Below are 25,521 nucleotides of genomic sequence, written 5' to 3' on the forward strand. Positions count from 1 at the left end.
TATGGGTCTCATCAAAGCAGGGCGCCCAGGCCCCACACCAGGTTCCCCTGTTCCTCTGCCCCAGGGCAGGAAACCAAACCCATAATGTTTCCACCTTCTCTACCACAGCTGGTCAGCCTGGCTCCTCCCTACACCCTGCTTTGGAAAGCCCCTAGAACAGGACCTGAAACTGGCAACTCCGAAGGGCGCTGGGTTTAACAGGAGGACTTGGGCTGATACCGCTGCCCCACTGCACTGGTCTGTTTTTCTGACGGTCCAGGAGAGTCCTGGGGGGAGGGGTGGGGCAGGCACGCCTCTCCTGCCTGGGGTGTGCTGTCTCCCTCCATCCCAAAGCCTGTCTCCAACCCAGGCCCCATCCACCATGGGAACGGGACTATCCCTGCGTGGGGGCCACTCCGCGTGTGCACGTTGGCATCACTTTGCTGAGCCTGGGTGGGGTCGAGACGGGTGAGGAGTAGGACCTCTGGGTTGCATTGCGTGCGGGAGCCTGTCGCAGCCGTGAGCTGGGTGGGTGCAGATGGGCGATGTCCTGCTGCTCAGGGCTCGGCGGGCGCCCGGTGGTGGACAAGGCGGGGCGAGGTGGCCTTGATAGCGCTGTGGCCGGCGCTAAGCCAAGAGTAGTTTGGAGCTCCGGGACAGGTGGCTGGCGGTGCCGGGCGTTGGCTGTTTGCCTTGCCTCCGCCCCAAGCGTGGATCCAGCCGTGGGACAGGAACTGCCTGCGCTCGGGCCAGAGTTAATATTTGTGCAGGCGCCGCAGGAACGGGCTCCGCGGACGACGCGCTCCGGGGACACGCAGGCAGCGGGCCTCTCACCGCGGGTGCCGGGGCTGCCCCCATGCGGAGCCCTTCTTGGTCGCGGCCTCGGCCGCTGCTGCTGCTGCTGCTGCTGCTGTCGCCTTGGCCTGTCTGGGCCCAGGTGTCGGTCACAGCCTCGCCCTCGGGGTCCCCGGGCGCCCCGGACTGCCCCGAGGTGTGCACGTGCGTGCCGGGCGGCCTGGCCAGCTGCTCGGCGCTCTCGCTGCCCGCCGTGCCCGCAGGCCTGAGCCTGCGCCTGCGCGCGCTGCTGCTGGACCACAACCGCGTCCGCGCGCTGCCGCCCGGTGCCTTCGCGGGAGCGGGCGGGCTACAGCGCCTGGACCTGCGCGAGAATGGGCTACACTCGGTGCACGTGCGAGCCTTCTGGGGCCTGGGCGCGCTGCAGCTGCTGGACCTGAGCGCCAACCAGCTGGAAGCGCTGGCACCAGGGACCTTCGCGCCGCTGCGCGCGCTGCGCAACCTCTCACTGGCCGGCAACCGACTGGCGAGCCTGGAGCCCGCGGCGCTAGGCGCGCTCCCGCTGCTGCGCTCACTCAGCCTGCAGGACAACGAGCTGGCGGCACTCGCGCCGGGGCTGCTGGGCCGCCTGCCCGCCCTAGACGCGCTGCACCTGCGCGGCAACCCCTGGGGCTGCGGGTGCGCACTGCGCCCGCTCTGCGCCTGGCTGCGCAGGCACCCGCTGCCCGCGTCAGGTGAGCTGTTAGGGATGCGGGTTGGGGTCTGCAGGGCGGTGCGGCCGCTGCCGCCTGATGCCACGCCCTTGTCTGTGTCCCACAGAGGCCGAGACGCTGCTCTGCGTGTGGCCGGGACGCCTGACGCTCAGCCCCCTGACTGCCTTTTCCGACGCCGCGTTTAGCCATTGCGCGCAGCCGCTCGCCCTGCGGGACCTGGCCGTGGTCTACGCGCTCGGGCCGGCCTCCTTCCTCGTCAGCCTGGCCGCCTGCCTGGTGCTAGGCTCCGGGCTCACCGCCTGCCGTGCGCGCCGCCGCCGCCGCTGCCGCACCGCCACCCTCCGCCCGCCGAGACCGCCGGACCCAAACCCTGATCCCGACCCCCACGGCTCTGCCTCGCCTGCGGACCCGGGGAGCCCCGCCGCCGCCGCCCAAGCCTGAGCGACCGCGGCAGCCTGGAGCGCTCGAAGCTTCCCCCATGCCTTTGCCCTCCCTTTACACTCTCTGCCGGGGTCAACAAGCGACACAGACCGAAAACTGCGTGACATTCCTTTAGGCATCACCACTGCATACACCGGGAGGTGGGGGGTGGGCGATGTGCGCCTGCACCCTGGGGACTGAGGGGCAGAGCGCGGCTGCGCACGGGCCGCACGGGGAAGGCACGCGCTCGGGCCCTGGGAGTGCTGGTCCTGTACAAGGTGGCGGGCCGGTCACGCACCCGGAGCGAGGGCGGGGGCGAGCGGGTGGCGCTCTCCCGTGCCCAAGGTGCAGGGCGGGGTTGAAGACAGTCCCGAGCCAGCGTCCGGGAAGGCCCGTTCTGGGCTGCAGGCCGGACGAGGAGAGGAGGGGCTCAGCCCTCTCGAGTCTGGAGGAGGCGGCCCGAGACGGCGGGAGCCCGAACGCCTCTGGGAGGCGCTGCCAGCTGGGAAGTCAGGGACGGCCTTGGGGGAGGGCAGGGCCAGCCCCGGCGTGTGGGGTCAAGGGGCAGACGGGGTGTGGGTGGGCGGTGCCGCAAGAAGAGGGGAGGGTGGAGCTCAGGCTGCAGAGGAGCGCAGGCGCCCGAGGAAGGGCGACCCAGCCAGCTGGGGCCATGGGCCCCACTGTGGCTCAGGCTAGTGCTGCGGGAAGGATGGGGCTGCCGTCTCTGCTCCAAGCGCCTCCGCCTGAGGCCAGTTAGCCCCCGCTCCCCACTGCTCAGAGACCCCAGGGCCCTGCCTCTGCCGGAGCGCCCTGCGGCCCTGCCCAGCCGACTCAGCTCTCCCCGTCCTCAGCCGCTCCGGTCCGCACCTTGGTCCAGCAGGGGCTGCCCGCCAGGCAGCGGGGCGGGCGGGCGGACGGACGGGAGGCCCAGGGTGGGCAGTCTCTGGGGCGGGTGGGCTTCCCTCAGGCCTTCCCGAGCAGCAGGACCCATCAGTGTCCTTGGCCGGGCTAACTGGGCAGGTGGGCGCCTCCGGGGGCCTCACACCACGGTGCTGACCGAGGGATCTGAGAGGTTGAGCGGGCCCGTGATATCAGTGGGATGGTACTGCTGCAAAATAGAAATACACAGACAAGGCGCCCGTTAGCCCCACGCTGGGGGCACGCGCGGGGCCGGGACGGGGTGGACCGGCCAGCCGGCCAACCGGCGGGCGGGCAGGCGCAGCCTGGGGGAGGCTGGGGGTGCTCCTCCCCCGACCCCGTGGTGCTCCGGGGCTCTGCGTGGGCCGGGCCGCTGTCCCGTCCGTCTGTCTGTCTGTCTGCGGGGGAGGGGGCAGAGGAGGGCGGGCGGGGAGTCTCAGCTCTCCCTATGACGGGAACACAGCTGCAGCTGGCCCTCCTCCCTCTCAATAGCGCGTCGCGGCAGCACTGTGTCTTTTTGGTTTTGCAAAGCGCCGCGTCCACCCCCGGTGCTCTATAAATAAGAACCAACAATCAATACCCGCTAGCCCCGCCGGCCGCCAGGGACCCCAGCCCTCAGCGCCCAGTGCCGCCCTGGCCCGGACCGGCCACAGGACAGGGGCAGGGGATCTCCGCAGCCGGACGGACCCCACCCTGCCCAAAGGAGCCCCCCACCCAGGCCTCCCTCTGAACAAGCTCACAGCCCCAGAGACCAGGTGGGAGCTGGGCTGCCCTCCCATGCCCAGACCCCCAGCTGGCAGTGACCCCCATAGTTCAGCCTTCCAGGGTGGGGCCAGCCCCAGATGCCACGTGATGCCAGAACTGGCCCCAGAGGATGGTCCCTGGTGCCCAGGGAGCTTGGGTGAGGGTTCCGCTGGGAACATGTCCCCAGAAGGGCACCATGAGGGTCTCTGAGCTGCACCTGGCCCCGCTCCAGGCAGGGCCCTGGGACCCAGTGTCACCCTCTGAAAGTGGCCCATCACCTGCACAACATTTGTGCTTGCCCCTTGTGGCTGCCTGCCCCAAATTGTTGTTTCTCCTGTCTGCCTGGACACCCCTTCTTCCCCAGCCTGCCCAACCCACGGTCCCTGGGCGATTCCCCCTCCTGTTCCCTGCGGGACTCCTGGCTCAGACTTTGCAACATCGGCTCTGCCTGCTCTCCGCAGCAGGGGTGGCTTCGGGAATGGTGCTTCCACCTGCTCCTTGAGCCTCCAGTGGCCCCCAGGCCTACAGGCTCTCACTGTCCACCCATCCTGCATGCCAAGTCCCTTCCCCAGGAAGCTGAGCAGCCAGGCCTCATGGGTCCCTCTTGGGGCACCCTGGTGGCTTCATTTCGGGATTTGGCTTGCTTGATGCCAAGTCCTGTCTGTGCCCTGGAGGTCTGCCCCGCTTCCGGTGCATTGAGGGGCAGGTGGCTGCAAATCGCACTTCCTCCCCGGGGCATAAGCATCTTTGTGGTGATGCTGCTTATGGGCTGGGGGCTTCCTGTGGACCAGACTGGCCCCTGGACTGCAAGGAGGCCACTGGGCTGAGGTCTCTGCTGCCTCTCTGGGCAGCCCCTTCCCACCATGGTGCCTGGGCCTAGGGTGCCTCTAGCAAGGCTGGGTTCACTTTGGGGCCTCTGGTCCGAGTGTGCATATCCGCTACAGCCACAAGCTGCCCCGAGCAGGAGGTAGGGGGATTCTGGGCTCCAAAGGGCAGAAGGCCTGGCTCTGGGGTGGACCCTGTGGGGTTGCTGGGGTCAGGAACTGAGGTGCTCATTTCCCTTCCAGAGGCCTCCCTGTCTGGAACCTCAGTGTTGTCCTGGGCTCTGCAGCCCGGGGCTTGAGGGGCCGCCCCTACCCATTCTCAGACCCTCTGGGAGTTGCCGCCACACCTCCTGCAGGGCCCCTGCACAGCCTGGGGTGGGAGCCACCCCTTTTGGTCCCACCCCACTCCCTGCCTGACAGTCCCCTGTGGCCAGGGCCAGTTCCAACTCCAGGCCCCAGCCGTCCACCCAGATGGACCCAGGCCCGGCCCCCAGCCCCCGGCCCACACAGAGACCACATGAAGATGCAACACGCATGGCTCTGGTGAGACAGGTAAGACAGGTGTCTGGGGGGCGGGGCCAGTGGCCAGACAGACGGACGGGATGGGACATCACAGCCACCCCCTCCAGGGCCGTCGCAGGGGCGAAGTGAGGGCGGCGGGCCCCTCTGGGAGAGGCGAGAGAAACGGGGACATAACAGAGAAGTGGTGTGGCCTCCCGGCAGCTGAGGAGTCCAGGATGGGGCCACGCTGGGCTCCCAGGGCCCCAGACCTGGCCCCGAGAGGTGGTGTGGCTGACTGACTGACCAACGAGATGACAGGCTTCAAGATGGCGTGTGGGTCATGGCAGGGGAGGTGGGCGGGCAGACTAACGGAGACACACGGGGAAAGCCGAGGACCCAGGAGGACCGGGGAGAAAGGTCCAGAGAGTGAGAGAGAGCAACATGGGCGGGCTGGGCAGAGCGGCTGCCGCAGGGAGACAGGGGCAGAAGTGGGCCACAGGAGCCCAGGGTCCGGGGCGGGGTGATGGGGCGGGAGACACACGCAGGGCAGGGCAGGTGGAGTCGGACGCGGGACTGGGGTGCTCTCCCCCTTACCGTGTCTTTGGAGGACCTACGCCTCTTGAAGCTGGAAGCCAGGGTGGAGGTGATAGCCCTAAATGTGGCTTTCTTTTTAGGGTCAGGCTCTGCTCTACCACTCTTTCTATCCTAAAATGAATATGTATAAGTGATTAGATGGCTAGGGTGGTGGCCACACCTGCCCTCGCCTGCTCCTGGATGGGCCGCTGCCCAGCCTGGCCGGCCACTTGGGCCCTCGCTCCTGCCTGCCTCCCTGTGCTGGACAGACGGGCCGACAGCGGACGTTCGAGGGTGGCCTCTTCTCGTGCCCAGGGTCTGGGCCTGACCTTGCTCGTGCTGGGGCTGGGCTTGGGGGCTCTCGGCTGGCTCGTCCGGGGAGGTCCGCCTGGCTCCCTGGCTCCTGGGTGGCCCTGGCTTACAGGCGTCCCGAGGAGGAGGAGTCCTCTGAGGACTGGAGGAGTTGCCCCTCAGGCCACACCAGCTGTCTGCGTGGAGGCCACTGACCCCCAAGGGGCACACACCAAGATTCAGGAAGGGGCCGAGGGCTGGAGGCAGGTGTCGAGGTGGAATTGGAGTGACAGAGGCAGCTCCCGGGACTCTGGCCTCAGGTCTGATGGCCAGGTGGCCTGTGCCCGCCAGTGGTGGCAGCGGCCAGGTCCCCAGGGGACCTGTGGGGCCAAGAGCAAGAGCGGGCGGATGAGAGGTGTGGAGCCTCCAGCAACCCCCATCCCCCAACAGCCCTGGCCACACTGTCGGCTTCATCTCAGGACACAGGCTCCAGGACGGCACCCAGAGAAAGAGAAGAGACGGAGTGAACCGGAACTCGACCGCGGGCCACGAGCCCTTAGGCCTGCACAGGCCCACTGCCCACCCTGTCCCAGGTGGGTCATGGCTGCCCTTGCTGGTGGCAAATTCTCATGGATACGACCTGGGCACCAGGCAGGACCCGGCCTGGCCCAATTCGGATTAGAGTCACGGAGCACAAGGACATAGCAGGAAAGCGAGGGCGGGGATCTCCGAAGGGCGTCAAGGGGGCTTGGGTCGGCGGAGGGCAAAATGCATCTTGGACTCACGTGCCATACACAGGCGGGCCCCTGTCTTACCCTGCCTGATTGCCTTCCTATGGAATGGGTACCGGCGGGCGACTCTGGAGACAGAGGGGCCAGGCGGAGGCTTGGAGCAGGGTGCGTGGCCTCCCTCGGCCCCGGCTTTGCAGTGGGCAGCCACCTGCAGGCAGCCCCCCACCAGTGCTGCCCCCGTGCCCTGGGAGCACTCACCACTGCCCCTGGCCATGGCTCCTAGCTCCAGTCCTGCCTACCGGAGCCAGAGCCAGTGCCACGGCCTTCGGGGATGGAGGAGGGCCGTGGCCAGGCCGGGCCCTGGGCACCAGGCCTCGGAGGATGGCCTGCCCTACCTGCAGGTTCTTCCTCCACACGTTCACCGCTGCAAAGGCCAGCTGCATCTGCTTCCGGCGAGCATCCTTGTGCCGCTTGTAGGCAATCTCAATGAAAATCAGGAAGATCCCGGCAACGATGCCCCCCGCTACCAGCATGAAGACCCCTGTGTGCCGGGACCCAAAGCCTCAGTTGCTGGCCAGGGAGGCCGCAGCCCACGGAGAACCCACCCGAGTGTCAGGGGAGCCGCACCTGCCATGTTCTCAAAAGTAAGGGTCGCAGGGGCGTTGCTGCGCGAGTCACACTCCTGATACCGAACCCACGTCTTGTCCAGGTCTTCCATGAAGCCATTCTCATGGGACCTGGGGGTGGGAACATGTGAGCCTGCAGTGGGGCGGGGCCCAGGACGTGAAGGGGCAAGCTGGGGGAGGGGCCGGGCCGGGGCGGGGCCTGCGGGGTGGAGGGGGCAGCTAGCGCCTGGCCTGGGTGGGAAATCTGTGGTGGCCTCGGAGTGGTCTGGCACTGGGGAGGGCGTCCACCTCTGGCGGAGAGGAGTGGAGGAGGGACGCGGGCGCACGGACACTTACTTGAGGATGGACAGGGAGACGTTCTGCTTCCAGGGGCTGTCTTTGCGCATGCCTATGCCGAAGCCCGAGCGGAAGAACAGCTCTCCAGTCGTCACCAGGTCGCACTTCTGCGAGGCCTCGAACTCCAGCACCGCCGAGTCCCAGATGAAGGCATGCAGCTTGCTGCCGGCAGAGGCGGGGTCACGGGGGCCTTGGTCCTGCCAGCCTGGAAGACCCACGCCCGCGCCCTCCGGGGTGCCCGGCCCGGACGCTCTCCTGCCCGGCGGAGGCCGCCCTCCCCCGCCCCGCACTTGTCCCGCCCCGCCAGGGTGGCCGCCCGCGCCTCACTTGTCTCTCACGGCCTGGATGGCCTCCGCTGCGCTCTCGTAGTTGTGCTTCTCCATGTGCCGGTACATGGTGCTCAGCTCCACCTGGCGCCGGAAGTAGATGTCCACGGAGCTCTGCTTCACCGTGGCGTAGATAAACTTGTCCGAGGGGTTCCTCAGCTGCAGGGTCGGAGGGCAGGGCTCGCGGCGGCGGCTCCCCAGGCCCCTCCCCGAGGCCGACCCCAGCTCACCTCGCAGTCCCTCCCCCAGCCCGGCCAGGCCTCACCCGAGGGTCGTTGATGCCGGTGATGCGCTCCTCCGGCCGGTCCAGCACCAGGAAGGCCGCCAGGTTGGCGGTGTAGGAGGCCACGATAATCATGGCAAAGCCGGCCCACACCATGCCCAGGATACGCGCCGAGAAGCTTCTGGGGGCGCCTGTGGGCGGGCGGGGGCTCTGTCAGACCCTAGAGGGCCGGGGCGGGGCCAGGCGGGCCGGGTGGGGCCTTACCTTCCCCGATGCCGGAGTTGAGCAGGACGCCCCAGGAGAACCACATGGCCGAGGACAGGGTCAGTGCGTCCTCCTCCTCCTCCTCGCTGTTCACCTTGAACCGGCCAAAGGGGCTGCGGGGCGCAGAGGGCGGGCGGGAGAGGGGGCGGGAGAGGCGGCCCTGCCCCGCCCCTCGCCGGCCCCGCCCCCCCGATGGAGGTGTCTGAGCCCCGGGTCGCGCTCACCTGAAGCGGTCCAGCAGGTACAGCATCACGGCCACCACGTGCACCGACAGCCCCACCAGCAGCCACAGTGTGCTCTGGAACGGCTGCATGAACGAGTCCAGCGTGCTCCGGGGAATTTCCTGCAGGGGGACGCGAGGTCAGCGCGGCCCGGGCCCTCCAGGGACCCCCGCCATCCGGCCCCTGCCCACCTTCTTGACCAGAATAGTCAGGCCCTGGTACTTGAAGGGCTTGGAAAACTCGATGTACTGCGCGCGCTCGTTGTTGATGGTTAGCGGCGCCACGATCATGTCTGCCTGCCCGCTGAGCAGCTCGCCCATCATCCCATTCCACTCCTTCTTGTTGCTGTTGTTCACCTGCGAGGCCACAGAGCCGGCGGGGATGCAGGCAGCGTCCACCCAGCTCCCGCCACAGGTACCCCCGACTGCAGCCGCCCTAGAGCACCACGGGGGTCTTCTCCCCCAGACCCTACCCAGCTCGCAGGCCCCACCCCACTCCAGCCCCGCCCTGGCCAGCAGGCTCCTCCCACGCCGGGCAGGCTCCACCACCGCCAGCAGGCTCCGCCCACTCCACATCCCGCCCACTTCAGGACCCCCGCCTGCGGGCCCCGCCCACTCCATGGCCCACCCACTCCGACGCCCACTTCAGGCCCCTCCCATACCAGGCCCCACCCCAGCCCTCAGGCCCCGCCCACCCCATGCTTTACCCACCCCAGGACCCAGCCCGCAGGGTCCGCTCACTCCATGCCCCACCCACCCCAGGACCCCCCGTCTGCAGGCCCCGCCTACTCTATGCCCCACCCACTCCGACCACCTGCCTGCAGGCCCCACCCCTGCCGTCCAGCCTACCCGCTCCTGTGTGCCGAACTTGCCATCTGCCACCAGGTGCACCTCGTAGGTGAAGTTCATGGTCCGTGCCAGCTTGATGAGCAGGTCGATGCAAAAGCCGTAGCAACACTGAGGCACCGTGTGGCGGGCTGAGTAGGTGCGGGCGGTAACTGCTGGGCTCCAGACCGCCCTGCGCCCCGCGCCCTGCGCCCCGCGCCCTGTCCCGCGCCCCACGCCCTGCCCCGCGCACTCACGGCTGCCCGGAGACGTGTCGTTGGGCCCGGTGCAGATCACCTTCTTGACTGGGTCGCCATTGACTGTGAACTCCTCCTTGCATGTCCCATCACTCAGCGTGGGCTTGACGTACACGAAAGGCTCCTGGTGGATCGTCACAATCTGGGGGGGAAGGGGAGACCCAGCCTGGACCACCGACCTAAGGCTGCCCAGGGCGGCAGTCTCTTCTCAGTTCCCAGCCTCCCCTGGCGCCCCTCTTAATCCCCGACGCCCCCTCCTCCCCCGCCCTGCGCCGCGGGCCACTGCCCCTCTTTGGAGCTTCTTCACGAGCCCAGGTGTTCAGGCCACACCCACTGTCAGCATCATCTGCCTGCAGCCCCGGGGGATGGGGGCTGGGGGCTCAGAAAAGACTGCTGGAACGCTAGACCCTTCTCTTGGCCACTTTTCCTCTAGTCTTGGCTTAGACATGATTCCCTCCAGCAGAGGAGCAGCTGATGTCCCTTGTATGCCAGCCATCTTCTCGGGGTGAGAAACTGCCCAGCCTGCAGGCTGACTCCCACCCTGCTGTGCCACGAGGACAGGGGCACGTCCACGAAGCCGATCCTGTGCCTGCACAGGACCTGGGACCCAAGAGGGCACCCACCCGTGCCTCCCTTCATCTCGGTGCCCTGACTGTCCCGGCCCCCAGCCCCGCAGCCTTCAGGCTTTGAGCATAGGTCTCTGGCTCCTTCCTCTTGCTCGAGTGGACATGCTCCACCGCTCCGTGGCCTCTTCAACCCACACTCCTTCTTGGGCTCGCCCTCCTGTCTGTCCTTCAGGGGACCATGGCCTGGGGGTGGGGAGGGGATCCGAGGCACTCAGGGCTGGGGCACAGAGGGCTGGAATGGAGCATAGCGCACTGCCAGAGCTCTGAGGGGAGATGATATCAGAGCTGAGCCCTCAAGGTGGGCAGGGATCAAGCAGGTGCCCGAGGGCAGGTGGAGCAGAGGAGCCTGCAGTCCAGAACTGCAAAGGCAGGGAGGCCTGGGGGTGGTGGAAGAGGCACCCTCCCGGCATGTCCTAGGGAGGGTGAGCCTGAGAGCGGTGCAGGCCCAACCTCAGCCTCCAGGCAGCATTTCGTCTTTTATCCCCAGGGGGATCAGGAGCCATTGAAGAAGTTGATTTTCTTTTCCTTTTTTTCTTTTTACGTTTTTTTTATGAGATGGAGTCTTGCTCTGTAGCCAGGCTGGAGTGCAGTGGCACGATCTCAGCTCACTGCAACCTGCGCCTCCCGGGTTCAAGCAATTCTCCTGCCTCAGTCTCCCGAGTAGCTGGGACTACAGATGAGTGCCACCATGCCCAGCTAATTTTTGTACTTTTAGTAGAGATGGGGTTTCACCATGTTGGCCAGAATGGTCTCGATCTCTTGACCTCATGATCCACCTGCCTCGGCCTCCCAAAGTGCTAGGATTACAGGCATGAGCCACCACGCCTGGCCTGATTTGCTTTATAAAACTTTCATTATGGGCCGGGCGCGGTGGCTCAAACCTGTAATCCCAGCACTTTGGGAGGCCAAGATGGGCGGATCACGACGTCAGGAGATCGAGACCATCCTGGATAATCCGGTGAAACCCCGTCTCTACTAAAAAAATACAAAAAAATAAAATAAAATAAAACAAAACAAAACTAGCTGGGCGAGGTGGCGGGCGCCTGTAGTCCCAGCTACTCAGGAGGCTGAGGCAGGAGAATGGCGTAAACCCGGGAGGTGGAGCTTGCAGTGAGCTGAGATCTGGCCACTGCACTCCAGCCTGGGCGACAGAGCAAGACTCTGTCTCAAAAAAAAATTTTTTTTTAATAAAGAAATAAATAAAACTTTCATTATGTTTTCCTGTTATACAGGTAATATATATGCTAGTACTTTTAAAAAATTAGTGAGGCCAGAAACAAACTTTTAAAAAGCCATCTGCATCTCACAGCCTAGATGGGGCCTTTTGGCCGTTAGCATTTGACGGCTGCTTTCAGACTTTTCAATGTGAAGTGTCTGGGCTGCATGAAACCCCACTGAGAGTCCCACCCTGGTTCTGCAGACAGGAGGAGCCTGGGTGAGGCCAGGGGGCTGGTGACAGGAGGGAGCCTGGGTGAGAGGCCGTGGGACTTGCAGCAGGAGGGAGCCTGGTGAGAGGCTGGTAGCAGGAGGGAGCTGGTGAGGCCAGTGGAGGGAGCTGGCAGGGCTGCAATTAGGTTTGTGGGGTGGCCTGAAAGAGGTGGTGGATTGAGAGCCTGGAATGACCAAGAGAAGGTTGGTGGGCATGTTGCCTGTGAGGTCCTTGCCTTTGGCAGTCTGTGGTGCTACTGGGACCAGAGTGTGTGTGGAGTGGGGGTGGTGTGGCTCTGCCCGGGGAGGAACGGCCAGGAGAGCACCCTGGAGTAGGGAGCCAAGGGAAAGATGCTCTGGAGGAGGAAGCCAGCCAGGGCAGGGGTTCTCAGAGGCCCAGGGGGGTCAGGAAGGGCTGTCCCACATGGTGGAAGAGGACAGTTTGACCTGGTACCATCAGGAGGCCATGAAGGCTGGAGGAGGGATGAGGAGTGTGGAGGACCAGGACTGGGGACAGCGAGTGCTGAAACTGAGGTTGGCCTGCCGTCTCCCATCTGCTCTTCCCCAGCAGGGTCCTATCAGACAACCAACTGCCCCAGACTTAAGTAGGACTGGGTCAAGAGGGGCACCAGAGAGCCCCTGTGGGATGGGGGCAGCTTCCTCTCCTCCCTCCTGCTCTCTCTGCTTCCTGTGCTGTGCCAGGTGTGCTGGACGGTGTCCAGGGGCAGCAGGCCCCACCCCCACTTCCTTTAGTGGCTTTCATTGACCTCGCACCCCCCTCCTTCAGGCCATAGGGGGTGGATGGGCTGTCTCGGGTGGGGACACTGAGGGAGGTCTGTGGGGCCCCCACCTTCAGTCTGGTGGACATCTGGTACCCCCGAGGCTTCTCTGTCTCTCCGCCTGGCCAGATGATCTTCCTGTCATTAGGGATGACCTGGGGGTGGGAGTATGAGATGGAGGGTGGCCACGCAGGGGTCTTGGCCCCAGGACCCTAAGGCCCCAGCCCCCACCCCCTCATGACCCCCACCTACATGGGTGCCGTTGTAGATGCCCACTTGCACCAGCTTGCGGTTCTGCAGGTTCATGATGCTGTAGTTGGCGAACTTCCGGTCCCCATCCTCATTGAACTCCACACGACCAGTCACCCCGTCCGCATACTTGGAGGACATCAATACTCTAGGGGAGGAAGCATAGCTGAGGCTTCTCAGAGGTGCTCCCCCTGCTCCTTCTCCTGCTCCTTCCCCCTGCTCCTTCCCCTGCTCCTTTCCTGCTCCTTCCCCTGTCCTTTCCTGTCTTCCCTGTCCTTCCTGTCCATTCCCTGTCATTTCCATATCATTATCATATCCTTCCCTGTCATTCCCCATCATTCCCCTGTCATTATCCTGTCATTATCATAACTCATTCCCCTGTCATTCCCTGTCATTCCTATTATCATAATACATTATCATATCATTTCACATACATTCCCCTCTTCTATGTCATTATCATATCATTCACATAATATTCCACATATCATTTATCATAATATTTCTATGTCATTTCCACATGTCATTTTCACATAATCATTCATCATAAAATGTTCTGAATAAACACATAATCATTTCCACATAATCATTTTATAATCATTCACATATCCATTATCATATCATTACATAATCATTACATAATCATTCATCCTCATATCATTTCCACATGTCATTCACATGTCATTCCACATAATGTTCATCATTCCTTCCCTGCTCCCTTCCTTCCCCTACTCCCTTCCTTCTCCTGCTCCTTCCCTTCCCCCTGCTCCTTCCCCCTCCCTGCTCCTTCTCCTACTCCTTCCCCTACTCCTTTGCTCCTTCTCCCTGCTCCTTCCCTTCTCCTGCTCCTTCTTCCCTGCTCCTTCCCCTGCTCCTTCCCCCTGCTCCTTCTTCCTGCTCCTTCTCCCTTGCTCCTTCTCCTGCCTGCTGAGCAGCTCGGGCTTTTCCCTTGTCCCAGTCCCAAGAACAGAAAGATCAGCACATGCCAGCCCCTGGACACCGTGGTGTCTGCCTGCACCAGATGGACAGTGCAACTCATGACAGCTGAGTGGTTTCTGGGTGCCAGACCCTGCTTCAAGGGCTTTCCATGGGTTAGGACGTTGTCCTCACAGCCATCCTGTCTTACAGAGAGGGAGGCAGAAGCCCAGAAGGATGCCTGCCCTCTTGCCAGCAAGTGGGGGAGAGGTTGAGTTGGCTCTAACCACCAGACTGTCCTGTCTGGCTGTGTGTGCGCGTGTGCATTGTACCCATCGGGTCACATCAGTGAACCTGTGTGCACACGTGATCCCTATGTGGGGTGCACCCCATGCATGTGCCTGTGTCACGTGTGTGTCATGTACCTGAGTGTGTGCACACATGGTTCTGTGTATGTGTGTGCATGTGTGTGCACACGTGCTGCCTACATCGGCACTTATGTGGGCATTGTGAATGGTGGCTCTGCACATGCTACTCAATGGTTGGGGATCTGGGGGTGAGCTGGCATGGCATGGTGTCCAGGCGTGCTGTGAGCTAACTGCTGCCACACTGCAGATGTTCATTTGGGTCTCTGGACCTAGGCCAGCCCTGGCTCTCTAAGGTTTGTGTGCTGTTCTTGGGCTCCTTGTCTGGCCTCCTGGGTCCCTGGAAGCTTTCAGTCCCCATCTGCATCAAGAGCCTCCTCCCAAAGGCTGCCAGCCCCACAGGGAGAGGGGTGCTGTTTCAGGGTGAACTGCAGTGTGGAAAGTAGGGCCGGGAGCAGTGGAGCCAGTCCCCACTCCAGTGACAGTCCCGGCACTGGTGTCAGTGTTGAGAAGAGGGCAGATGATTGTGCCATTAGATGTGGTGGTGCTGGAGGGGTGGGGGGAGAGGAGAGAAGTAACAGTGTCCAGAGGATGTTGGCAGCAGGCTCCACTGCAGTACCCCTGAGAGCGGCGCCGTCCACCTCCTGAAAGCGACCCTGCCCACCCCACCCCCTAGAGTGCCCGCACCCATCTCTTGAGGAGCGCTCCCCCAGTTCCCTAAGAGCGGCCCCGCCCAGTCCTGAGAGCGGCCATACCCAGCTCCGGAAAGTGGCCCCGCCCACCTCCCCAAAAGCGGCCCCGCCCACCTCCCCCAAGGGACCTCTCCCATTCCTGAGAATGGCCCCGCCCAGCTCTGGAGAGTGACCCCGCCCACCGCCCCCAGAGCAGCCCCGCCCAGCTCGGGAGAGGCCCCGCCCACCTCTTGAAGAGCGGCCCGGTCTTCCAGATGTTGGTGTTGCCCACGCAGCCCCGCGGCGGGTCGGTGATGTTCTCCTTCTCGAGGAGCTCGTGCACGGCCTGGGCCACCACGCCCACGGCGTCGCTGATGTGGGCTGACTCGTTCTTGCCGTTGATGAGCTGCAGCCCGAGGATGCCTGGGGAGAGCATGCGACTCAGAGCCCGTGGGGGCCTCCCAGTTCAGGGACCCCGCCAAGGCCCAGCACTCACCGTCCGGGGCGTAGCGCAGGGCGTTCCCCGAGATCTCGCGCTCCCCGACCAGCCACACGTACCCGGAGCCCGTCATGTTCAGCATAGCAGCTGCACGGTACACAGTGGCAGCATCGTCCTCGCTGTGGGGCAGACGGGGGTGACGGGCCAGGACTCCAGCACTCCCACCGCGGCGCTCCACAGGCCCAGGTCCTCCTTCTCTGGAGCAGGGACCTGCCCAGCCTCTGCAGCCCCCTGCAGATCAGTAAGCCTGCAAACCTCGCAGAGGCACTGCTGCTCAAAACCCAGGAGCCTCCCAGGACTCAAGGGCCCCCACTCCTGGGAGGAGCAGGGATGAGTTAGATGTTGGTCCCATTTCTGCGGGACAGGATGGGGCACACCTTGCTGAGACGGAGTTCGCCGCCTGGCTGGTGCAGGCCGGATTCAGCTCACCTGTAAGCCCTCCCAGGTTTCACACGCCATTCTCCCCGCCAAGCTCAGTGCTGGGACTACAGGCTCACACCACCATGCCAGTTTTTTGTATTTCTTTTTAGTAGAGACGGGTTTCACTGCTCGGCCAGGATGGTCTCATCTCCTGACCTCGGATCCGCCTCGCTCCTGTGCTAATGTGCTCTCTGTTTCACCACGCCAGATACCTGGTTTATAGGACTGACTTCCAACTTGTGGCCTGCACCTGTGCCCCCAGTAGTACCCTCTCCCCTCCTCCACCTTAGAAGGCCCCAGTGGATGGGCCTGTATGCACGGACTCACCATTGATCACCACAATGTGACACCAGGCACTGCTTGAAGTGTTTTATGTGGATTATCTTATATAACTTTCACAATATCTCTGTGTCCCGAAGGGAAGCGGAGGCACACGGGACACACAAGAGTTGGTAAATGGCAGAGTCAGGACCCAAGCTCCTGAGACCTCCTAGACAAGCCACACCCCTCTGGTTCTCTATGTTCAAACGTGAAATGAGGGGTTGGGGGACTCTCCAGGTTGGTGAGATGCTGGTGGGATCCAGCGTCCTGAGGATGACCAGAGATGAGAGGCAGCTTCCCCCGGGCTCTGCACAAGCAGCTGCCTTCGCCCAGTCACCCAGGCCTGGGGCCTGCAGGAGGACAGAGCCCAGGCAGGCCTCACCTTGCAGGCATGTGCGGTCTTGAGCTCTGCCGGTGTCCTTGCAGGCGGGCCCCTGTTGACAGTGGAGCAGGGGACCTGTTCCTCTGGGGCTAGGGCCTCTCTGGTTATGACAAGGACCTGGAGGCCTGGTGGGACTCTAGAAGCCTTTGGGGGTCTTCCCTCACCACCATCTGTCAGACCTTTCTCTGCAGGGCCTGTCCTGGCTCCAGGGGTCCTGGACTACCCCTGATACTTTGCTTCTCCAGGCATGGGCAGCGGGGTTGGGTGGATTGCCTGAGTGTTGGGTAATTTTCACAATGCTTGACTCTGGAAACCAAGGTGGCCCTCCCTTCCCTGAGGAGGGGTCTGCCCCCAATTTTCTCAAGAATAAGCTCACGAAGAAATGCAGACCTTCAGTGTTTGCTGTAGATGATGATGCTATTGGATGTCAGCAACACAAAACAAAGGTGCTCCCAGTAGCACTGGCCCAGTGCCCCAAATGAAAGCATCTAGCAGAGGCTCTGCACACTGAACACAACGCAGCTTGTCCAGCAAGACCCAACACCATGCATGTCATGGAGCAGCATGCCCGCTATCAAAGTGCCCACCAGGGCCTGACGAACAAGCCCGTCTTCTTGACACAATTCGGGTCTATGACATGTGATGTGGTGGAATTATTAGGAGCAAAACAGTTGTAAACAAAAGCCTGATCTGTCCATCAAAACTCATCCGATCATTTTATGGAAATAGTTGATACCAATCAAGACAACTTCAGGAAAATGAAAAGTTTTGGAAACAAATTATCTGCATGCTATGGAAAATTGGTCAAAAATTAAGATTGGCATCATGTCTCTCTGCAAAACACCCTCAACAACCTTCACTAAGGAGGAGCCAAAATGTGACAGGTTGAAGATCTGGGGTCAAGAAGGCCTGTGCCTGCTGCTACCCAGGGCTTGCCTCTCTGCAGTCCTGGGAGATGGGCATGCTGGGTGGGCCAGTTGGCCTCTGCTGTGGGACTTTGGCCTCCATTCCAAGGAGCTCAGCACATGAGAGGAGAGTCCTTTCCAGCCCTCACAGTCCAGAGCCATTGCACAGATTCAAGAAGTATGTTGGAGGCTGGGCACAGTAACTCATGCCTGTAATCCCAGCACTTTGGTGGGTGGATCGCCTGAGGTCAGAAGTTCGAGACCAGCCTGACCAACGTGGAGAAACCCCTGTCTCTACAAAAAATACAAAAAAATCAGCCGGGGTGGTGGTGCATGCCTGTATTCCCAGCTACTCAGGAGGCTGCGGCAGGAGAATTGGTTGAACCTGGGAGGTAGAGGTTGCAGTGAGCCAAGATCGCGCCACTGCACGTCATCTAAAAAAAAAAAAAAGTATGTTGGAGCTGGGGGCAGTGGCTAACGCCTGTCATCCCAGTCTTTTGGGAGGCTGAGGTGGGTGGATCACTTGAGGCCAGGAGTTCGAGACCAGCCTGACCAACACGGTGAAACCCTGTCTCTACTAAAAATACAAAACTTAGCTGGGCATGGTAGCCTGCACCTGTAATTCTAGCTGCTCAGGAGGCTGAGGCACGAGAATCACTTGAACCTAGGAGGCCGAGGTTGCAGTGAGCCAAGATTGTGCCACTGCACTCCAGCCTGGGTGACAGAGCAAGACTCTGCCTCACAAAAAAAAAAAAAAAAAAAAAAAAAAGGCCACGGGTGGTGGCTCATGCCTGTAATGCCAGCTCTTTGGGAGGCCGAGGCAGGCGGATCACCTGAGGTCAGGAGTTCAAGACCAGCCTGGCCAACATGGTGAAACCCCATCTCTAATAAAAATACAAAAATTAGCCAGGCACAGTGGCGCATGCCTGTAATCCCTGTACTCAGGAGGTTGAAGCAGGAGAATCACTTGAACCCTAGGGAGCAGAGGCTGCAGTGAGCTGAGATCACGCCACTGCACTCCAGCGTGGGCAACAGAGCAAGACTCTGTCCCAAAAAAAAAAAGAAAGAGGTATGTTGGTGGGTGTGTGGTTGATGTGTGCTGTGGTCAGTGTATGCATATGCATGGGGTATGGCATGTATGTAGCATGGGTGTATGGGTGTGCACATGGTGTGTGTGCTGCACATGTGTGTTGTGATGTATGTGCATGTGTGCTGTGGGTACATGTATGTAGGTGTGCATATATCAGTGTGTGTCTTTGTATGTGGTGTATATGGTGGTATGTGTGCCTCTACCTGTATGTGTATATGCACGTGTGTGTGGTGTATGCATGGTGCATGTGTGTACACATGTGGTGTGTATGTGTCATGTGTGCACATGCATGTGTTGTGTATGACCTGTACATGATTCTGCATGTGTGGGTAGAGATGTATGAGTGGTGTGACGGTGTATGTACATGCATTTGCACTCATGTGTGTATGGTGTATGCACGGTGCATGTGATGTGTATATGGCATATGTTCACATGTGTATGTGTTGTGTATGACCTGTACATGATAGTGCATGTGTGGGTAGAGATGTATGTGTGGTGTGACTATGGTGTGTGTACATACATTTGTGCACGTGTGTGTATGGTGTATGCATGGTGCATGTGTGTACATGTAGTGTGTATATGGCATGTGTGCACATGCATATGTGTTGTGTGTGACCTGTCCATGATTCTGCATGTGTGGGTAGAGATGTATGAGTGGTGTGATGGTGTGTACATGCATTTGTGCACATGTGTGTATGGTGTATGCATGGTACATGTGGTGTGTATATGGCATGTGGGTACATGTGTATGTGTTGTGTATGACCTGTCCATGATTCTGCATGTGTGGGTAGAGATGTATGTGTGGTATGACTATCGTGTGTGTACATGCATTTGTGCATGTGTGTATGATATGTGCATACATAGGTGGTGTGTGGAGTGTGCTCATGTGCATGGATGTGTGGTATGCACATGGTTCCTGTGTGCATGCACATGTCTGCCCTGACCATGTCCCTTTCCCTGGGCTGGCCTTTTTCTCAGGGCCATGTCTGGAAACATGACCTTAACCCTGAGGCTGGCAACATGGGGTCAACCTGTGGGACTGTAGTGCATGGCTCAGGGGCTCATTGGCCGACAGAAAACAGTGGAGAAAATGCCCCCTCCCTTCTCTCTGGGGACCTGGGCATGGCAGGGTTCTGTGGATTGGCTTTGTATGTGATTTTTTTCTCCCATGTCCTGTTGGTCACTCCAGTTAGAATTTAGGGATCAGGCAGGTCTAGCTTGATGTGAACTTGTCTATTGCAAAAGTGCCCAACAGTGGAACAGGTGTGTTTTAGGGTAATCGACTCCTTGAGTTGCCCCATCTGGGATGAAGAAATCTTCCACTTCCCAGCCAGCTGTCTATTCATTTGTTCACCTGCCTATCCATCCTTTTATCCCATCACAGCCACAGAATCTCTCTCCAGCTCTGTGATGAGTGAGGGAAGTGTAAACAATCCAGAAAATAACAGAAGAGGCCACAAGTGACCGGGGTCGGTGGCTCACGCCTGTAATCCCAGCACTTTGGGAGGCTGAGGTGGGCGGATCACAAGGTCAGGAGATCGAGACCATCCTGGCTGACACGTTGAAACCCCGTCTCTACTCTAAATACAAAAAAGTAGCCAGGCGTGGGGTCAGGTGCCTGTAGTCCCAGTTACTTGGGAGGCTGAGGCAGGAGAATGGCGTGAACCCGGGAGGTGGAGCTTGCAATGAGCCGAGATCGAGCCACTGCACTCCAACCTGGGTGACAGAATGAGGCTCCGTTTCAAAAAAAAAAAAAAGAGGCCACAAGTTCGAGACCAGCTTGGCCAATATGGTGAAACCCCGTCTCTACTAAAAATATGAAAATTAGCCCGGTGTGGTGGCGTGTGTCTGTAGTCTCAGCTACTTGAGAGGCTGAGGCAGGAGAATCGCTTGAATCCGGGAGGCAGAGATTGCAGTGAGCTGAGATTGTGCTACTGCATTGCAGCCTGGGGGACAGAGCAAGCCTCCGTCTCAAAACAACGAAAAAAGAAAATTAACTTATGAGAGTCTGGCTGGGCTTTTGCTGGGCTGGACTTTTTCTCAGAGGGGGTTTTTTCTGGGCGGGGCTTTCCCTGGGTGGTGCTTTTTCTGGGCGGGGCTTTTTCCTCGTAGCGGCTTTCCCCGGGTGGGACGTTTCTGGGAGGAGCTTTCCCTGGGCGGGGCCTTCCCTGGGTGGGGCTTTCCTGGGTAGGGCCTTCCCTGGGTGGGGCTTTCCCTGGGCGGGGCTTCCCCTTGGCGGGGCTTTCTTCTGGGCTGGGCTTTTCCTGGGTTGGTCTTTTTTCTGGGCGGGGCTTTCTTTGGGGTGGGGCTTTTTTCTGGGCGGGGCTTTCTTTGGGGCGGAGTTTTTCCCTGGGCGGGGCTTCTTTTCTGGGTGGGGCTTTCCCTGGGCGGGGTTTTTTTCTGGGTGGGGCTTTCCCTGGGCTGGTCCTTTTTCTGGGCGGGGCTTTCCCTGGGCAGTTCTTTTTTCTGGGCAGAGCTTTCTCTGGACGGGACTTTTATCTGGGCGGGTCTTTCCCTGGGCGGGGCTTTTTTCTGGGCGGGGCATTCCTTCCTTGGGACCAGTGCGTACGCGTACCTTGCCTGGTCAAATCTTTAAAAATCTTTTTTCCTGGAGCCAGGCCAACCCTCCCTGGGGCCCACAGTTGGATGAGTAGAGTGGACAAGAGACCTATGAGCCTAAAGCTGAGTGCGGGGGGCGTAATGGGGTATGATTAGTGCCTTTTTATAGCAGCTGCAGGAGAAGCAGGTGAGGCCCCGTGGGCAGCTCTAAGCAATAACCCTGCCTTGGGCTGGGGAGATTCCTGCCTTCTAGCCCGAGGAGCCCTGGCTGGCCCCACCCTGCGCTCTGCCCTGGTGAGGGGGCTGCACCTGTCTCCGTGCCAGAGGTTCGTTTGACGGACCCATGGAAATGGTGGCCTGCCCTGGGACTGAGAGTGTCGCTGGCTCTTTCCCATATGCAGGGCTGGAGGGCTGGGCTGTGTTCCTCTGGGCGTTTCGATGCTGTTTTGCTCCGCTCTGTTGGAGCCTAGCAGAGCTTTTAGGTCAGGGACAGTGGGGTTTTGGCTGTCCCATGAGGCAAGGCTACTCACCCTGCCCTTCCCTACTCTTGCTTTTCCTATTCCCAGTCACCCAGCCTTTCCCCTCCCAGAAGAACCTAGCCATTTGCAAATAGGGAGCTTTTTACAGTGGGCTTCTCCCGAGGTTGCTCTGTGGCACCGGACCCTGTCCAGAGCAGCCTGATTTCCCGGGTACCTAACTGATTTCCCCTTAAGCTGCTGCTCCAGTTGTTGCAACCCTTCCGTTGGGAAGTCTGGCCCTCTCCCTGCCGTGGGCCTTTTCGCCTGGCACATCTGCACATCACTTCCCTGGGCCTCGTCCCTGGCCCCAGCCCTGGGCCTTGTTTGCACAGGTTTGCCCCCTTGAGTTGCGGAGATTCCCAAGGGCAGGGTCTCCTCCATCTCCCTCTCCCACAGCCCAGCTCAGGGCAGAGGCAGTATGTGACTGTGGAATGGGGAAGGGCCCAGGGAGGGAGGCACAGATGGAGGGTGTCACATCAGCCGTGCCGATAGGAGTGTGGGCGTGGGAGCGGGTAGGGTGTGGCTGTCCTTGGTGAAGGTGCTTTGGAAGCTGAAGGTCACTGTGCCCAAGAATGTCCCAGCTCTGGCTCAGATGGCGGGTGCTTGGCCAGGTACCACCCTGTGTGCAGTGTGTAGGGCCCTGCCCAGCCTCACCTGGCAGAAAGGATGATGACTCGGGCCTCCAGCTCTTTTGCCTCCATCAGCAGGGCTGTCACGTTCTTGGTCCCTGGGTCAAACTGCAGCACCTTCTCTGCCTGCGGTGTGAACAAGAATGTTAGCAGGCGGCTGGGGCAGGGGACATAGCACCTCAGGGGTGAGAGTCGGGCTGGAGCCGCTGGGAACCCCGAGGCAGCTTAGCTAGGGCTGCCATGGTCTGCGCCTGCCACCTGCGCCTCTGCCTGCCTTCCTCAGTCCTCGCCTGGCCTGGCCTCGCCTCTCCGGTCCTGTCCTGTCTTCAGCCTGCGCGCTCACCTGTGCTCGCTCTGTGCTCTCTCTGCTCTCTCTCTGGGTCTCTCTCTCCACCTCACTCCTGTCCTCATCTTTGCACTGAGCATGCAAGCTGAAGTGGACCCAGACTCAGGAGGCGTGCAGCGGACGGGAAACAGAAAAGAGTTTTGGAATGCAACCAGGAAAAGAGATGGGGCTGACTTTTCCAAAACCATGGGAGGTCCTCTGAGGTCTGATTCCGCAGGCCCCCGCAGGAGCAGCCCAGCCCCGGCGAGCGGGTGGCCAGGCGGGCGGGCTCCCTCCCGGGTTCCACAAGGAAACCCTGGGGGTCCCGGAGATTCGCATGCACTTCCAGGAGAGCAGCTCCTCCTGCAGCCGCGCCTGCCTCGAGGGTGCAGGCTAGGGTCACGGCGGGTGGGCCTCAGGCACCCACGCCGCCACGCCTGCCCTCTCCTGCCTGCCCTCTCCTGCCTGCTGCCGGCTGCCTCTCCTCATTGCTTGGGCCTGCGGCTCGGCGGCTGGGCCAGACAGTGGCCCTAGTGGCCGAGGCGCCGAGGCCAGGGCTCCCTAGCCGTGGGTGGCGTGCACGTCCATGCATATATACCTTGGGTCCGCGCTTGTTGTCATAGGACAGTTGGTCGAGGTTTTCATAGTTCCTTTTTTTACTCTGATGAATAATGTGCACAGAGAAAATATGCAGACACAGAAGAAGATTATAAACGGTTGAAAATGACGGCGCTAAAGCAATCACACCACCTCCTCGGCACGTCTGCAGACGGGCTCCTACCTGGAGCTCGCAAACACCGAGGCCCCGGGCGGGGCTGGGGGCCGGGGGCGGAGCTGGGGGGGGGGGGGGAGGGTCGTGGGGGTGGGGCCATGGAGGCTCCCTGCCACGAAGCTGTGCTCTTGGAAACGGTCGTTATCAGGAGAAAGGGAGGCCCTGTCCGCGTCCACCATTCAGAGGGAGCCCCACCTGCCACCCCCACCCTGCATGCACCTGCTGTGTGGCCCCAGCAGTGCCCACTCCAACCCGTGTCAGTCCTGAGTGGGAGGTGAGCAGCCCCCCGGGGCCTGTCCCCATGTCCCTCCCCCTCCCTCTCCTTGGCCTCCCTCTGCCTCTCAAGAGACCGAGGTGTCCTCACTAACTGGGGTGCCCATGCCCATCGGCTCGCATATGTGCCCAAGAGGGTGTGTGTGCATATGTGCATCTGCAGGGGTGGCATGCGCCTGTGGGTATCTGAATGGGAGGGTTAGTCTGCAAAAGCCTGTGAAGGTTGCGGAAGGGCCAGATGGTCTGAGCACGCCTTTGTGTGTGTGCGTGTGCATGTGCGTGTGCATGTGTGTGTGTGCGTGTGCGTGCGTGCATGTCTGTGTGTGTGCTGGCTGGTGCAAGTGAGGGTGAGCATGCACGTGAGGAGCGCACCTGTGCGCGTGTCCAGGTGTGTGTGTGAAGAGCGCACCTGTGCGTGTGTCCAGGTGTGTGAGGAGTGCACCTGTGCGCGTGTCCAGGTGTGTGTGTGAGGAGTGCACCTGTGCGTGTGTCCAGGTGTGTGTGTGAGGAGCGCACCTGAACACGTGTCCAGGTGTGTGTGTGAAGAGTGCACCTGTGCGTATGTCCAGGTGTGTGTGTGAGGAGTGCACCTGAGCGTGTGTCCAGGTGTGTGAGGAGCGCACCTGTGCGTGTGTACAGATGTGTGTGTGAGGAGTGCACCTGTGCATGTGTCCAGGTGTGTGTGTGGCGCTGGAGCTGCATGGAGGCAAGCGTGGCCTGAGCCTGTGGCTGGAGGTGTGGAGTGTGATGGAAATGTGTGCGTGCACCTGTGAATGAAAGCGGTTGGGTGTGCAGGGGTGAGGGTGTTATGGGAGTCCATGGCCGTGGGTGGGCACGCCAGAAGGTGAGGGGCCTGTCGGGCACTGGGGTGAGGGGCACTGTCTTGGGTGAGGCCCTCGGTGCTCATGCCCCTCCCACCCAAGACTCAGCAGAACCCCCACGACAGGACTTCCAGGACCTTCTGGTCTGCCCTTGGCTTTACCCCCGACCCGTGCCCTCTGGTCCCTCCCGGGTCCTGTGGTGCTTTGGGGGTGCCAGGTTGGCCCTAAGTTCAATGAAGCCAGCTCTGACACGAAACATGCTCCCAGCCACCCGTAGGTCTGGCCCTCTTCAGCCTGGGCCTCCTCCCACTGCTTGACCAGGAGCCGGCCCAGGTGCTGAGCACCCAGGGCTCTAGGGGTCCTGCAGCCAAGCACCAGCTCTGCAAATGGGAGTGGTAAGGAAGGGGGCAGGGGTCTCTTGGACCCCCTCAAATCCCAGCTCTGATCTCTCTGCAGCCCCACAGAGTGGACGCCTGGCTGTGTTGGGGTCAGTGTGTCCTAGAACCAGGTGGCTAATTGGTCTTGGTGAGGAGTGCCGAGGGAGCCCTGTGGTGGGGGCAAGGAGGGGAGTGGAGCCCACGGGGCGGTCGGGGCTGGGGGGCAGGTGTCTGTGGATGGGGCTTTGCTGAGCTGTGAGGTGCAGAGCTTCAGGGGAGGCCACGCGGGGGAGGACAGGGAATGGGCCCAGCCGGGAAGGGACAGGACTGCAGGGGCGGTATGTGCGGGCCATGTACAGGGGAGACTTTGCCCAGAGGGAGGCTGCTGGGAACTCAGGACCGGGTGGGCGGGAAGGGTGACAAGTCCCGAGCCCGGCTGGGGCCTCCAGGGAGCGAGGGGCGCGGGCAGGAGGAAGGGACGAGGGCGCGGGGCAGCGCGGGGTGGCGCGGGGCAGGGGTGTTTGCGGAGCTCCAGGTGGTCTGGCCCTCGCCCCGCAGGGACTGACACGAAGGAGATTTCGACTAATGGCAAAAGCGAGTGAAATGAGCCGAGGACAGGCTGGGGCGGGCGCTCGCCAGACGTGGTGGTGCTGACCATGCACGATGGAAAGAAGAGGGTGTCACACACGGAGCCACAGACACACGGCGGCCCGTCCTGCACCTCGGCTCCGCCAGGCGCCCGCCTGCGGCGCCGACCCTCACCTTGGACTCACGCTCCTCCAGCAGCGTCTCCAGGCGCTTCTGAGCCGCCCGGCCCTCGTGGTCGTCGCTGACCAGCAGGATGATGTGGTTCCAGCTGTAGACACGCATCATCTCGAACCACACGCTCGACTGGTGGGAGTAGGGCGGCACGGTGCGCAGGAAGCTCAGGTGGATGCTCTGTGGGAGACGGGAGCAGGGCGGGCTGAGGGGGACCCGTGGAGACCCGCCCTCCCACCCGCCTCCCGCCGCTGGAACACCTGCCGGAGGCTGGG

General features: G+C 61.5%; 2 protein-coding genes across 10 annotated transcripts in view; one reads left to right on the forward strand and one right to left on the reverse strand.

Annotated features, from left to right (window-relative positions):
• Window positions 1-41: 41 nt before the first annotated feature.
• LRRC26 (leucine rich repeat containing 26) lies at window positions 42-2,024 on the forward strand. Its single transcript, XM_003911028.4, has 2 exons — window positions 42-1,508; window positions 1,594-2,024. The coding sequence occupies exons 1-2, from the start codon at window positions 836-838 to the stop codon at window positions 1,926-1,928; spliced, it is 1,008 nt and encodes a 335-aa protein (XP_003911077.1). The 5' UTR covers window positions 42-835; the 3' UTR covers window positions 1,929-2,024.
• GRIN1 (glutamate ionotropic receptor NMDA type subunit 1) overlaps window positions 2,025-25,521 on the reverse strand; it is a 30,693-nt gene continuing 7,196 nt past the window's right edge. The window contains exons 3-21 of one of the 9 annotated variants that reach the window (XM_009187785.2): window positions 25,250-25,426; window positions 22,843-22,905; window positions 21,945-22,045; window positions 15,093-15,214; window positions 14,845-15,019; window positions 12,652-12,796; window positions 12,471-12,554; window positions 9,567-9,708; window positions 9,334-9,461; window positions 8,677-8,841; window positions 8,489-8,607; window positions 8,265-8,377; window positions 8,043-8,191; window positions 7,779-7,936; window positions 7,452-7,613; window positions 7,117-7,226; window positions 6,885-7,030; window positions 5,489-5,599; window positions 2,025-3,378 (exon numbers count right to left, since the gene is read on the reverse strand). In XM_009187785.2, coding sequence (XP_009186049.1) covers window positions 3,262-3,378; window positions 5,489-5,599; window positions 6,885-7,030; window positions 7,117-7,226; window positions 7,452-7,613; window positions 7,779-7,936; window positions 8,043-8,191; window positions 8,265-8,377; window positions 8,489-8,607; window positions 8,677-8,841; window positions 9,334-9,461; window positions 9,567-9,708; window positions 12,471-12,554; window positions 12,652-12,796; window positions 14,845-15,019; window positions 15,093-15,214; window positions 21,945-22,045; window positions 22,843-22,905; window positions 25,250-25,426 — 2,487 coding nt within the window. In that variant the 3' untranslated portion in view covers window positions 2,025-3,261. Of the gene's footprint in view, window positions 3,379-5,488; window positions 5,600-5,796; window positions 6,618-6,884; window positions 7,031-7,116; window positions 7,227-7,451; window positions 7,614-7,778; window positions 7,937-8,042; window positions 8,192-8,264; window positions 8,378-8,488; window positions 8,608-8,676; window positions 8,842-9,333; window positions 9,462-9,566; window positions 9,709-12,470; window positions 12,555-12,651; window positions 12,797-14,844; window positions 15,020-15,092; window positions 15,215-21,944; window positions 22,046-22,842; window positions 22,906-25,249; window positions 25,427-25,521 lie in introns of those variants that run through there. The other 8 variants (XM_003911016.4, XR_638034.3, XM_003911014.4 and 5 more) reach the window with 8 other exon arrangements.

This window comes from Papio anubis, chromosome 13 (assembly GCF_008728515.1).
Source record: "Papio anubis isolate 15944 chromosome 13, Panubis1.0, whole genome shotgun sequence".
NCBI classification, from domain to species: Eukaryota; Metazoa; Chordata; class Mammalia; order Primates; family Cercopithecidae; genus Papio; species Papio anubis.

Coding starts and splice junctions, on each gene's coding strand:
- LRRC26 (XM_003911028.4), top strand. CDS start 836: ATGCGGAGCCCTTCTTGGTCGCGGCCTCGGCCGCTGCTGCTGCTGCTG. Junction 1,509..1,593: donor GCACCCGCTGCCCGCGTCAG/GTGAGCTGTTAG, acceptor TGTGTCCCACAG/AGGCCGAGACGCTGCTCTGC.